Source organism: Vigna umbellata, chromosome 10, assembly GCF_029865625.1.
Source record: "Vigna umbellata cultivar VRB3 chromosome 10, Vumbellata_1.0, whole genome shotgun sequence".
Classification (NCBI taxonomy): Eukaryota; Viridiplantae; Streptophyta; class Magnoliopsida; order Fabales; family Fabaceae; genus Vigna; species Vigna umbellata.
In genome coordinates, this window is record NC_142174.1 from 22,054,352 (window position 1) to 22,069,162 (window position 14,811).

The following is a 14,811-nucleotide window of genomic DNA, read 5'->3' on the forward strand; positions in this document are numbered from 1 at the left end:
CAAATATATCTATTTGTCTTCATGGGATAATATTAAAAAAAACAAGAAAAAAAGGTAAAATAAAATTTTCATATATTAAAATTAATTTATACTCAAACTAATACATTTTCATATGTTTTTTGAATATCTCATTTTAATAAAGAAATAAAACAAACCTTTCCATATGCTATTACATAATAGCGTAAAAGTATTTTAAGAGAATGATGTTGCAAACATTTATTTGTATCTGTTTTTAACTCTGACTTGGAATTTATATATATTAGTTAATTTTAGTTGATAATATTTCATTCTAATTTTTCTTTGTTTCTTTTTATATAATTGCTTATTGAAAGCTTGTAATATATATATTTTTTTCATGAAAAAAATCTCATGGATGAAGATAATAAAAAATTCTAAAGTAAATATGCTTTTGAAAGAAATAAGTTTGACCACAATAAATGAAACGGGAAAAGAAAAAGTGCTTCAACAAATATTAGGAAATGAAAAGGAAAAAACAAAAAGTTTGAGTAAAGAAACAGTGCACACAAAAACGACAAAACAGAAAACAACATAACGGGGGTGGCCATATGCTTGATACCGCATTGGACGTTATTCAATAATTAACTTTCCTGCAATACGACGTCGCCTTCTCCTCCTTCGTGTTCACACTCCCACGTGTTTATTGCGTGACACATCACCCCACAGTTTTAATGAAGAAACAAGTACCATGTTCCACTCCAACAACAAAAATGAAACAATAAATAAAACAGTACCATGTGGGGGTTAACTATATTTGGGTCGTTCTATGGGACCCACATTCACGCCATTCACCTGCACAATTTTTTTTTATATTTTTTTTAATCTCACTTACAAGTTACCATTATTATTCGATTAATCAATTAAATATTGTTTTTCTTGGAGAGATACGTACTAACCAATAATTCTGTTGGTTATTTCGAAATAGGAAACCTTTTTCAAACTTTCACCCTTATCTAAAACCTTTCATAAACAATCTTTTAAGCATTTTGTCGAAAATATTAATGATTTCTTAAAATGATCATTTTTAATTTGGTCACATTTTTATGTTATTATAGTAATATTTTTACTATGAATTTAATAGAATGAGATTAATAAAAAAACACCTTAGAATAAAGTGATTAAGCCTAAAAAATCCATATAAATATCAACTTAACTTAAATGAACCTGAGTGGTTTTATATTGAACAACGTGTTGTTGTCTCACTATTAAACAAGGAATAAATATATTTATCAAGTGTTTGAATTTGTATTTTTACGAAGCTAATTTGATCAAAGAGGATAAATTTGGATTTAATAATATTTTAAATGGAAATTCAACTTTGATCAAACTGTTAACTATCTGTTTCTCAGTTAAAATCATAAAATCAGATAATAATGTTACATATAAAAATATGATTAAAAAATACGAGTTAGTTGATTGGTTCCTTTGATATACATATACTCCTCCAACCACCAATATTCTTTGTCTGTGTTAAACTCTTGTCTTTCTCTCTCTCCTCAAGATAAGGCAGAGAAGAGAAGGAAAGAGAGAAGGAGAAGGAGAAGGAGATGGAGGGTGCAAACACGGTGGTGGAGCAATCCGTACCAACGCCGTCCAAGTTTCCGTTGAGCTTTTGGGAAACCACGGTGGCTTCAACGGTGGCTTTGATTTTCGCTGTGGGTCTAGCCGGCGTGTACCTCACCATGCCCGATTCCGATTATAGCTTTCTGAAGCTACCCCGCACCCTCCAAGACCTTAAACTCCTCCGGTAATGTTTCAACCAACATTCCCTTTTCTGTTATTTTACACGTGAATGTTGAAAAACAAAGAAAAGACCAACCTTTACTTCGTTTTCGTTGTTGGGGTTCCGCTTTCTTCTCTGTTTTCTTATTGGGTGTTTTCATTCTGGTGCAAGATGCGATTTTTATCAATTTGGTATGATTAATCTGTTGCAATTTTCATTGCTTTTTAAATGAATGTTCTGATTGTCAAATCTGGTTTATTCTGTTGAAAAGATCTGACCGGGAACCGTGATTTCGGTCCAATCATGATGATTAATTAAAATCGTGATTTGAGAATGCTGTTTATAAGGATTCTGCGTAAATAGGATTAGGCTATTTTAATTTTTTTTTTCTCTCTTCCCTTTCTCTATTTTATCCCTTTGAAAAGCAGATCTGGAAAGGGTGTTGGGGTCTTGAGGGATCCCGCCGCTTGGAGGTAGTACATGAGAATATTAGGTTTGTTATCGTTAATAAATTAATCGAGGCTTTTGCTTTGAGTCAACAAGCTGGCATGTTGCAAGTTGCGAGTATTTATTGGCTGAAGGTTCACGTGCTATTCTAGTAAGGGGTTCGGTTAACAAAACTTTGGTGCAGTTTGCAGTTAGTCCTAGGTTCTAACTTGTAATCATCTTATTTTATTTTCTGATAAACTTGTTTCCATATTTAAATAAAAAAAATTGCAAGTTGCAAGTTGTTGGACTTTGACTGAGATCAAGCAATATGTTTTCTTATTATTCCACTGTATGTGACTTAGGATGAACCTTGGTTCAACGTTATGGTTGTTGTTGTTGTTGATGATGCCCTGTAACTTGGAGGCACAGGGTCAAATCGTCATAGATTGACCACAAGTCATGCATATATAAGCTAAAATACCAACGCTTTTGGGTGGTTAGCTGGAGAAAGAAATAGACTACTTGACGTAAAACTGATGTATGTTTTCTCAATCATTTGGTCTGCAGTGGGAGCAGGCTAAATGATGGAATCTTCTTATGCTTTGAGATAGTCTATTGACTTTGCATTTCATTTCAATGAGTGGATAATATATATAATTCATCCTATGTTTTAAAAATGATTGTGCTTGTGTGGAAAAGGGAATTTGGTGGATCCTGAATGTAGAACGGGAAGTTGAATATAATACAAACTGTGTAATGCTTTATCTACCTTGTATTTATTTTTGTAGAGATAACCTTGAGAGCTATACAAGTGACTACACTGCACAAGTCTTGGTGGGATACTGCGTGGTATATATTTTCATGCAGACTTTCATGATTCCAGGGACTGTTTTCATGTCATTGCTTGCTGGAGCACTCTTTGGAGTCTTTAAAGGAATGGCACTGGTTGTGTTCACTGCTACTGCAGGAGCTTCTTCATGCTACTTCCTGTCTAAACTGATTGGACGTCCAATTCTCTCCTCCCTCTGGCCTGAAAAGTTGAAATTCTTCCAAACCCAGGTTTGTTTCAACTTCCCACCACATTGGTTTTGATCCAATCCACATGGAAGTGAAAAAGTTATTTGTATGTATCCACAGGTGGCTAGAAGAAGAAAGAGTTTGTTGAACTACATGCTTTTTCTGAGATTGACTCCAACCCTGCCCAACACATTTATTAATTTTGCTTCGCCAATTGTGGATGTGCCTTATCATATCTTCTTCTTGGCAACTGTTATTGGACTCATACCCGCAGCTTATGTCACTGTCAAGGTACGTAGCCTACCAAAAATAGGACAGAGAAGAGTGAAATGTTTTAATGATGTGATTCTAAGAGATAGAGAGAGAAAAAATGGTGTACAGATTGTACAAGTAAATACTTCACATCTTGAAAAGGGTACTGTTATCTCAATGAATCATATGCACTTTTATCATGAGTTTTTGTCTTTTTAATTATTAAACTATTGTATCTTGGAAAGAATATTTCAGCTGTCTCTGATTGCATTTGAGTTTCTCGTTTTCTTATGCAGGCTGGGTTAGCTCTTGGAGAGTTAAAATCCATGGGGGATCTCTACGATTTCAACTCAGTTGCTACCTTGTTCCTCATTGGTGTTGTGTCAGTTACACCCACATTAATGAACAAGAACGAATCATAGCATTTTATAGGCCAAGAATCATTGCTGTATGATGGCCTTGTTCTCCTGACAGCTAATATCAGTTCAGTATTTGTACAGATCTCCAAAAGAAAAGGAAAAAAAAAGCAATTTCATTGTGATTCTCTGCAAATAGATTATTCCAAATGCTGCAGTAGTTCAAGACAAGCATATGATTGGTTGGATCTATGCTAGTGGCAAGAAACGAAGATTGGCTGAATTAGTTATGTACATTATTCACGAGTTGATATGTGTAAAACATTCACATATTGAATGGTAGTTATTTTGTCATGTTTACATCAACAAAAGATGTTTTCTTCATCTTTCCCATCATTTGATTATTACACATCAATCACTCGTTCACTTTCCCCGTCTTTCGTATTACAATCAATATAAAGTACATGAAATCAGTGCATCATGTGCATTGGGGGGCAGGTAGGATATGGAACCTACTGCGCCAACCACGAATGTGAAGAAAAGTGTGTAAGCATGGGTTGCTATACTAAATATTTTAAAAGTTCACACTCTCAACTGAAATTAATCTTTATACTTGAACCAACTCATGTTCTTCTCAATCAAGAATCTTGAGTTTTGGAATGTATACTATGTTTTAAATAGAATATCATATGATGAATTGAAGAATGTGTTAAAAGTGTTATCTCTTTGTATTTTTTATAGTTAAAATTTAAACCTCAGTGTCCTTTGTTCATGAAGTTGAATCTACCTACGGCAAGTTGGCAACTGAGAATAGTATAAATGTGAACTGACAATGGCAATCTCCAGTCTCCAGTGTCGGATATGAAAAGTCAGTGATTGAAAAAGGCAATTGAGTAATGAGAGTTGTTCATTTTGATAGAAAATTGCATGTTTTAATGCTTCTTTACTTCCACTCATCCTCACAATACATTCTTCATTTCACATTTGCGTACAAGCATAATCTACAAGTCAGGGAATAACAAACTCAAATCCCACGAAGACATAACTTATAAATGAAGACATTCTAGAACACACTCTTATCAATATGAAATTGTGACATTTTATTGTCGCAGCCCGTAAGCTTTTTAGGGTTTCAATAGCTTCAAAAGAAAACAACTTTAGTGCGGCTCAATTTAGTACGGCAACATCCTATCAATTTTCTTCCTGTACCCTATTAAAGCTTTTCGATTTTTCTTTTTCAAAAATAGAAGTGGGTGAGTGTCTTCAAAAAATATCTTTCCAAAAGTAATTTAATGCATTCCAAAAAAGTAAAATCCGAAACAATGAGACACAGGAAGAAATTTGATGGGGTGCATGAAGTAACAGCCTCGTCTGCTATATAATATTCTTTCATCTTTATTCACAGATAAAGGGTTAGGGAAGACATTGGGTCAATGTCTTAATTCTATTTATTTTTCTTTGTATGATTAAAGTAAAAAATTAAGAATAAAGGCAGGTTAACTGAAGTACAAATTTAGCATTTGTTTGGATAAAAGTTAATAAAATTAAGGTTTAAATATAATTTTAATATTTGATTAATGTTAAAAAATTAATAAAGATAATTAAGATACAAATTATTTTAAGTTAAAATAGTTAGATATTTTAGCTGCTCAATTCAACTAAATACTATATTTATTTTTTAATATAAATAAATAACTATATTTACTATTTTTATTTTTCAATATTTTATTTTTAGGTTTAATCATTCGCAAAGACTTTTTTTTTCTTAGAATCTCAAATAAGTTCCTTACTTATTTTTCGTCTCAATTGAATCTTAATCTTTGCAAAATTGATACATTTAGAGCCATATTGATAGACTTCATTTTTCAAGAAGTCGATCAACGCTCTCCTCTCATCAAAACACATAGAGACAGAACTGAAAATATATTGTATTATTGATATTATCATAATAGGAATACAAGAATCACCCTTTCTAGGAAGCCTCTCTCCTCCACTAGAACAATGATCCCGTCTATACTCAAATGTACAAAAGAATTGATCCCCCTTACTCAAACAGACTCCTATTTTTATAGTAATACTTCCCCATGCCCTTTTCTAACTAATTGCCAACCATCTTTCCCGCTCTTAGTTGTCCTTCCTAAACCTTGCTTACTTCTTCTTTCTCTTATATACTTTTAGTTCTCTAACATTTAAATTGGAGTAACGCCATTAGACTGACGTATATGTGACATGCTGATGGTGTTTTTTTTAATGATGTAGCGCAAGAAATATAGTTAATAGGGGATTGTGACGTATAAATTAATATTTTTTAATTAAAAAAGTTAGAGAAATTGTAATTAAACGAAATTGAGAAAACAAATTAGGGAAAAGTGTGAGTGCTTCATCTTCTCTTATTCAGTTTTTCTTTGGCAGAGAGGGGAGACACTCTCTTCTTCCTTCTTTTCTGGTTCTGTTTCTGTTTCGATTTCGCAAGGAGGGGAAAACACCCTTCTTCTTCCTCTCTTTCAATTTCATTTGTGTTCGCTTCGTAGGGAGAATAGACTGTATTTCTCTTTCAAAATCAGCATTCTACCAACGGAGATGAAAGAATTGAAAGCTCATGAAAATAAAGTGAAAATACTAGTTAGTTATCCAGAGTAACTACTTCTTCAGCATGACCTTCATGGCATTAAGGTTGAATTCAAGTTTGTGGGAAGAAAAGATCAATAAAAAAATATGATAAAAAAAAAGCTCAAAATGAAAAAGAAGGTTGAGCTGGGAAAGAAAATGATATGTGATAAATGATATATTTTGGGATTTGAGTATTGGATTGGGAATTGAAGTTGTTCTCTTCTTAATAGGTGTCTTTGAATCCAAGAAAAACCATGATTCTTTTTCTAGCCAAGCCAAGCCTTAACCTGAAAAGACCTTTGGACTTAAGCAATAGTGTGTGAAGTGTGTGAATCAAATGAAATGCAAAAGCTGATGAAGTTTTATGTCAATTCTACTGTCATGTGAGGACAAACACTTGAGTGTGAGTAATGATAAATGCTGATTTGGTTGTTCATATTCTATGCACAGATGATTTTGTGAGTGATGCACCATGTCATACTTGTTTGAAATCTTTGGGAATGCATGTGATTATTCTGATGTGCAGAGTCATTTTATAAAAATGTCAAATGTCTGTTGTGATGTTCATTTTCTTATGTGATTTCATGAGGGCATGAAATAGTTCAAGTTTGGGGGAGTTGATAAGTGTGAAAAAGAGTTGTTTTTATACTTATAAATGAGCTCAATCTTGTAATTATTCATGTTGTTCCTCATTGAAAAGTTGTAATAGGTAGTAGATTGTTATGTAAAATATTATACAGGAAATGGTGTATTATTTAGACTCTATCAACCAATTTTCGCAAAGCGAAAGCCAAAATTTGCACTGCCAAAAGAAGGAAATTCGCATAGCGCACCAGTACCTGTGTGCCGAGCGAATAACATCAATTAAAGTGCAGCAGTTAAGAAAATTCGCATAGCGCACCAGTACATGTGCGCTAAGCGAATTAATGAAGTTAAATGGCTTTAAAAGACGTGACAGAAAGACAGAAACATTCTTCTGACAGAAGTTCTGGACAAAAGAAAGAAACGAAAACATCTCAGGAACTTCCGGAGACTACTTCAAGGCATCAAGACACCATTGTTGCAAGGGATTGCTTCAAATGTGTACGTTTTAGATGACTAGGAGTAGTTAAATTTCTCTTTCGTTGGGATTAGAGGTAATGAACTCACTGTTATTTAATTTTCATGCTCAATATATAGTTGTTCGTTCATATGCTCTTTCTTGAATTTATTATCATTGTATGAAAATATAATGTTATTTGAATGTCTTTGATTACTGAAAAGTAACTTTGAACATGAATGTAGATAGAGCACTTAAGTGATTAGGCTAGACTCAATAACTTGATCATTCTTAACATCGAACTTAATGCAAATGGTATGTTAAATTGACTAAGGGAATATCATTTTAATATATTAATTTAGAACTAGTTGCTAAGGGATTAGGACTAGTATGCCTTGATGTGAATGTTTGAATGAAGTAATGAAATATTGAATAGAGTTTGATATTCATATGATTCATGAAACCCAATTCCAACAAGTTTCTTTTAAATATAAATTCCTTGCACACCAACTGTTTGATAAAATCCCAAAAATAGTTTCTTGTGTTGTTTTGTGCATTTTGATGTCTAATTGAGTTATAAAAGGAAGAATTGTCATGTATTGCACAAGTCCCTTGGGAGACGATACTTTTACTTATTCACTATATTACTTGGAAAACGATTTGGTATACTTGCCAAAAAGTTAACAAGTCAAACCATGTTATGATACAATTAATTGGTGAAAAAATGTAGCATTCTAAATGGTGTAAAGGAAGAAAAAAAATGAATTGACAGGAACACCAAACCTACCTTATCTCTCTAAGTTTTATCCTTGTCCCTCCTCGTTGTTCCCGCGTTCCATAGTTTTGTAATGTTAAATGCAATATATATATACATATATGTATATATACATATATGTGTATATACATATATGTATATATACATATAGATATATATACATATATGTATATACACATATAGATATATATACATATATGTATATACACATATATGTATATACACATATATGTATATATATATATATACATATGTGTATATATGTATACATATGTGTATATATGTATACATATGTGTATATATGTATACATATGTGTATATATGTATACATATGTGTATATCTATACGTGTATGTATATGTATACGTGTGTGTATATGTATATGTGTATGTATATGTATATGTGTATATATATATATGTATATGTGTATGTATATGTATATGTGTATGTATATGTATATGTGTATGTATATGTATATGTGTATGTATATGTGTATGTATATGTGTATGTATATGTATATGTGTATGTATATGTATATGTGTATGTATATGTATATGTGTGTGTGTGTGTATATATATATATATATATATGTGTGTGTGTGTGTGTGTGGGGGGGGGGGGGGGGGGGGGGGGCGGTGGGGGTTTGTTAACATACGTAAGTTTTTTTTTTCAATTGGTACATTTTATCAAAATGTACCGGGTTTAGTAGACAAAATACCCTTATATATTATGGATTCTAAGTTTTAAGGTCAAGAGTATTTGAATAATTTTCATTCTCAAAACTAGAGAAAAAACAAGAAACCCCTTAAACCCTTTACTCACCTCTCTTTCATCCCTGATTTCTCTCAACCCTTTTTCTTTCATCTCTTTCACTTCAACCTTCTCTCTGTCATCCCTACAGTAGCTCCAACTGAAAAAATCATAAACACTCACCTAACCCTAATCCATCTTCCTCACTTATCCAATTTGTTTTTCTCTTATCTTCATCCTCTCTCACATCCACACACAACAACCCGTGACACCGCAATTTGTTGTTCTTGCTCTGTTCGTTCATTTGTTTTCCAATTTAATAACAAAATAATTGATGATGTTAATGTTGATTTTTGATTGGAGGACAATGTTATATTTTTTCCCTTCTAATTATTATTAAATTTGTAAAAAACTAAAGTCTACAATAATTTCAAAACTAAAAAGAAAAACAAGAAATCCCTCACGGAAAGACGTTAGCATCAACCCATAATAGTTGCAAAGCATATAGTTTCTTAATACCAATTTTGATAAAATCATAAATATGCACTCATCACACCCCACACTTATCCTTTTGCAGTCCTGGGCAAAATTGATTAATTCCAAGACTTTGTTCTGAATCATTTTATTTCATATTTGCATTTGGATCAAAAGAATGAGTAGCACTAGACATAGATCAGTCATTTAGGCATTACTTTGTCATGGACATGAAAATGGAATCACTTTATTCTTCACACATGAGTTAACCTTTTTGAATTCCCAAGAAAATCAAATATGAAAGACAACACTCAAGTCAACATGTATCTATTTCTCCTCAACTCTCTCAAGTGTTTTTGGCTTGTGTTTACACTCAAAATACCCATTTAAGTAGATACCCTTGATATTAACAAGACTCTATCATTCAGATACTTCAGAAAACATGCAATTATTGATCATGAGGGCTTTTTAAAGGTTGTATTGAGGCCAAAGCAAAGGTAGGAAATTTTCTTGGAATTTCTGAGCTTTTGAAATTGATATAGAAAGAGTAATGACACTTGATTTCAAAAACAACTCTATTTCTTGCTCTTTTAAGGAAGATTTTTTTTTTCTCTTTTGTTTTAAAACTTCAACTTTTCATCTTCCCTTTTTTCCTTTTTATTATTTTGTGGGTGAGGTACTCACCCACACACTTATTCATCACTTTACTTCTAACAGAATCCATTACTCCTTCTTTTTTTTTTTAAGGTTAGGAACATATGATTTTTCTTCTTTTCTTATTTAGCAATGACTAAAAACAAGAAAAATAGGCTTAAGGCTCAAAAGGGGTTCCAATGGATTAATGTTAGGACAAGTTTATTTGACCAAGTAGCTAAAACAAGCAATGCCTCAATCATATTAAATCATGCATATTCACCTCAGATGCACAACACAGAATCAAGCTAACTATTAAAGTATCAACAAAACATGCGCAAATCACTCAAGAAAAAATAGGTATGGCACATGGTGGTCCATCCTTATCATTAGGCTCAAAATTCACACGGTTCAAATTTCTTTCACAAAAGATTTAATCAGGAAATTCTCAAGTCAACTCAATCAGCAAATCATAAAAGCAATCCACTCATATCAACATAACTCATTTTTCCTCTTGAATTCATGATCATTCCAGTTACTGATTCAAACTCTCAAATCCAATGCAAACATTTATTTAAAAACAAACAAAATAGACAAACAAAATAGGGAACAAAATTAATTGTTTCCCCACACCCCCACACTTAAACTATGCATTGTCCTCAATGTATGCCTTATATAAAATGCAAAGAAAAAGTATGAGGGAACTTACCTCCTTCATGGTGGAAGGAATGCTAGTAGGACTTCATTGGAAAATTCATCCTGGATAGGAATGTTATCTTTTCCCTTTTCAATCCTCTGTCTTGAATAGGAGTCAACTTGTCCTTCTCGTTCTTGACCATTGTGATTCCATATTTCTCGGGAACCATATGTATAGGGCCTACCCAAGTGCTATTAGAATTTGAATATATAAGACCTGTTTGTAGCAACTTGGTGTCCTTTTTCTTTACAACCCCCATCAGTTGAGGATTCAGTCTTCCTTGAGGTTGTCTCACTGGTTTAGCATCCTCCTCCAAAAGTATTCTATGCATGCAAAAAGAAGGGCTAATACCAGGAATATCTGCTAAAGTCCAACCTATTGCATTCTTGTGGTCTCTGATAACTTGTAATAGCTGTTTTTCCTGCTCATCAGTAAGCAATGCAAATATAATAACAGGGAGTTTCCCATCCCTCTCAAGATAAGTATACTTCAAATGGGATGGTAAAAGTTTCAACTCCAAAATGGGTGGTTGTACCACAGATGGCAAAATTTTACTGCCTAAGGTAATCTCAGCCACCTCAACATCACACTCGGACGCCACAAAGGTATCATCTATCAATACCGCGTCCTCAATATCACCTGCTTTACAGTTTTCTTTTTCGTCCAAAATTAGGCACGACATATTTGAAAAAGAAAAATTGTTTACAACATCACTTGATAAGTCAATACAAAACAAAGAATGATCTTTAATCTGGTGCTTCCCAGCTTCCAACACGTTGAACCGCACCTTCTCGTCTCCTATCTCCATTGTCAATGATCCTGCATGCACATCTATCTTGGTTCGTGCTATCATCATGAAAGTTCTTCCCAAGATAATAGTTGTTGGACTGATTCCGTCATCATCCTTCATGTCCAATATATAGAAATCTGCAGGAAAAATTAACTTGTCTACTCGGACAAGGACGTCCTCAAGCACACTTGCAGGGTTAACTGTGCTACGGTTGGCCGGTTGAATGACCACACCAGTAGTCTTAAGAGGTCCCAAAGATAGAGAAGTAAACACTGATAAAGGCATTACATTTATGGAAGCCCCTAAATCTAGCATGGCATTGTCAAACTTTGAATTTCCAATAACACATGGAACAGAAAACATACCTGGATCCTTGCATTTTCGCGGTATTTCAATATGCTTCTTAATCAAGCTTGACACATTTCTTCCCAAATTCACAACCTCATTATCCCTAAAACGCCTTCTATTTGTGCAAATTTCTTTCAAAACCTTGGCGTATTTAGGGATTTGCTGAACAACATCTAGCAAAGGAATGTTGATCTCCACCTTTTTGAAAGTATTTAAGATCTCTTGGTCTAATTCCTCCATTTTTTTTGTTTTTCGGTTTCAACCGATTTGGATATGGAGGAGGTGGAGAATAAGATGAAGAAGAATTTTTAGAAGAAGAGTTAGAGGATACTAACCTGGATTTATCAGTGGTAGTCTCAGGTGATGGTTCACTTGGTCCTCCATTGTCATCAATTTACACTCCTTCTTTCTCCTTATCTTCATCCGCTTGGGCTCCTTCATGGCCTTCTACTTGCTTACCCGTTCTCAAAGTAATAGCACTTACATTTTGCGGGTTGATCACTGTTTGTGCAGGTAGTTTATTTGACTCCTTAGCCTCTAATTTTTCCACCCTCTGAGTCAACTCTACAATTGATTTCTTGATTTCTGAATTTTGCTCAAGTATTGTTTTCATGAAATCTTGTAGTGACATTTCAGGTTGAGGTTGTTGCCTTTGTTGAGGTGGAACATAAGGTTGTTTATTCTGTTGATACCTATTGGAGGACGAATCATGATAATTTTGGTATGGTCTATTTCCTCCAATCATGTTTGCAGCAAAACCTTGAGATGGGTTTTCCATAGTGGTTTCCACCAAGCTAGGACATTCATCAGTATAATGGTTAGTTGAAATGCAAATTCCACACTTCTTAGCAATTTGTGGAGTTGAGGTTTTAAAAAAACTTGCAATCTCGTCGAGTTTGCTTTCTAGCTTATTCAATCTTTCGTCTATTCTCTTTCCATCAACTCACCATTATCAATTTCATGCACTCCCTTCAACAAAGTCACTGAATTTTCTCTTGTGCTATACTGTTGATTGTCTACTGCCTTCCGTTCTATTAAATCTATACCATCTTCTGGTGACCTATCTAAGAAAGATCCTCCGCTTGCAGCATCTGCCCATGACCTATCAGTAGGACTTAAGCCTTCATAAAAGCTTAGAATAAAATATTCCATTTGGAGTTGAGGGCATGAAGAACATAGTTTCTTGAATCTTTCCCAATACTCACTAAGATTCTCTTTATCTCTCTGTCTTATATCTTGAATTTCTCTGCGGATAGCTGATAATCTAGATGCAGGAAAATACTTCTCAAGAAAAAGTCTTTCAATAGTTTCCCAATTTGTAATACGTGCAGAGAGATAATACCACCAATCTTGAGCTGCTCCTTGAAGAGTAAATGGAAAAGCTCTCATTTTAAGGCTCTCTATTGTGATCCTGGGAGATCTAAAATTTTCACACAACATGTGAAATTGTCTCAAGTGCTTGTGTGGATTCTCCCTTGATAACCCATTGAACTTTGGCAAGGCATTTAATAGGTCATGTCTCAACTCCCACTCCTCATTAGGGTATTCAATGTTACTTCGGATAGCTGTATTGTGGGAGGTGGCTAACTGTCTGATGGTTCTTTGTGCCATATTGTTTGGGTTAGGATCAGGTAAAGGATTGGATGGTATGTTTATGACTGGAGATAATGAAGGTGGAATGACTTCAGATGTAGGAAGTGTTCCCTCAGTAGAACACCCAAATTTCAATCTTCTCCGCAGCTTTCGCAAATTCCTTTCGACTTCCGGGTTAATTTGATAAAATTCTCCTGGGTTAGCTCTGGTCATGCACTACGCAATCTGCTTGAAGTTGAGGCTATCAAATTAATACTACTTTTCAAGGCAACTTCAGTATTGCCAAGTAGTATGTAAGAAAGTAGATAGGGTTAACGTAACCCTGAGTCGTCTCCCAACAAACACGGAATTGCTTTCAAATATCTGACTCTTATGAATGTTATGCAATGCTTATGAATAAAAGTAATGTTTGGAGAATGTTTAAAGAGCAAATAAGAAACTTAACAATAGTTACGATGCAATAGGCTAATTCCACTGCTTTTCCAAGATAGATTCATCATCGGTTATTCACGGATAATTGTTCAATTGATTATTGTTTAAGTTTCAAATTAATTAAAGTACATTCTTAATTAATTCGAGGGCGATCATGCATTTAACCAAAGTAAATTCTCAATCAAATGCAAAACCTTTCTAGATTATTCACAATAAATTCAACCAAAGTACATTCTCAATCAAATTCTATTGTGTTTAATCATGTCTATTCTTAAATCTCCTAACCAAATTAAAAGCTAATCAATAAAAGTAAATTCTCAATTGATTATAATTGAAATTATTACTAATCAATCAAAGTATATTCTCAATTGATAGTAAAAACCATTTAATCATATGAAAGTTCCTAAATTAAAGCAAAGTAGATTCTCAATTTAATCCTAGAAACCCTAAAACTCATATAATCAATATGCATGTAGATTCAAACAGATTATGATGCAAAAATCTTTGCTTTTAACAAGATGGAGAGATGAAAGACATAGAGAGAACAACTTAAATCAATAATCAAAGTAAACAATTGCATTAACTGAACGTAACCTCAGAATCCGTCATGGAATTACAGCAGAATAGCCCTAGATGCTTAGCTCTCCATGAGTGGAGTCGAATACAAGATGAGAGAAAAGTGAGAGGATTATGAGAGAATGAATGAATTAAGTGAAGTCGCCTGGGTCTCTTTAAATAGGCTTGATTGGGCTTGGACTCTGAATATTCAGTTGATAGAATCTTTTATCTTATATCTTCCAAATAACTAAAAGATTTAAAACATTATTTGGAAGATATTTTCTGTTGATATTCCCAAATTAAATTAATTCAACAACTG

At 33.5% G+C, this 14,811-nt stretch overlaps 1 protein-coding gene across 1 annotated transcript; it reads left to right on the plus strand.

Annotated features, from left to right (window-relative positions):
* Window positions 1-1,465: 1,465 nt before the first annotated feature.
* On the plus strand, window positions 1,466-4,191 carry LOC148192177 (putative membrane protein At4g09580). The gene is made up of 4 exons (XM_088100988.1): window positions 1,466-1,765; window positions 2,959-3,229; window positions 3,308-3,478; window positions 3,736-4,191. The coding sequence occupies exons 1-4, from the start codon at window positions 1,566-1,568 to the stop codon at window positions 3,859-3,861; spliced, it is 768 nt and encodes a 255-aa protein (XP_087957114.1). The 5' UTR covers window positions 1,466-1,565; the 3' UTR covers window positions 3,862-4,191.
* The last annotated feature ends 10,620 nt before the right edge of the window (window positions 4,192-14,811 follow it).

What these genes read in the sequence shown, in the direction of transcription:
- LOC148192177 (XM_088100988.1), top strand. Translation starts at nt 1,566, where the DNA reads ATGGAGGGTGCAAACACGGTGGTGGAGCAATCCGTACCAACGCCGTCC. An exon ending in CAAGACCTTAAACTCCTCCG is followed by an intron (nt 1,766 to 2,958) that starts GTAATGTTTCAA and finishes TTATTTTTGTAG; the next exon opens with AGATAACCTTGAGAGCTATA. An exon ending in CAGCTTATGTCACTGTCAAG is followed by an intron (nt 3,479 to 3,735) that starts GTACGTAGCCTA and finishes TTTCTTATGCAG; the next exon opens with GCTGGGTTAGCTCTTGGAGA.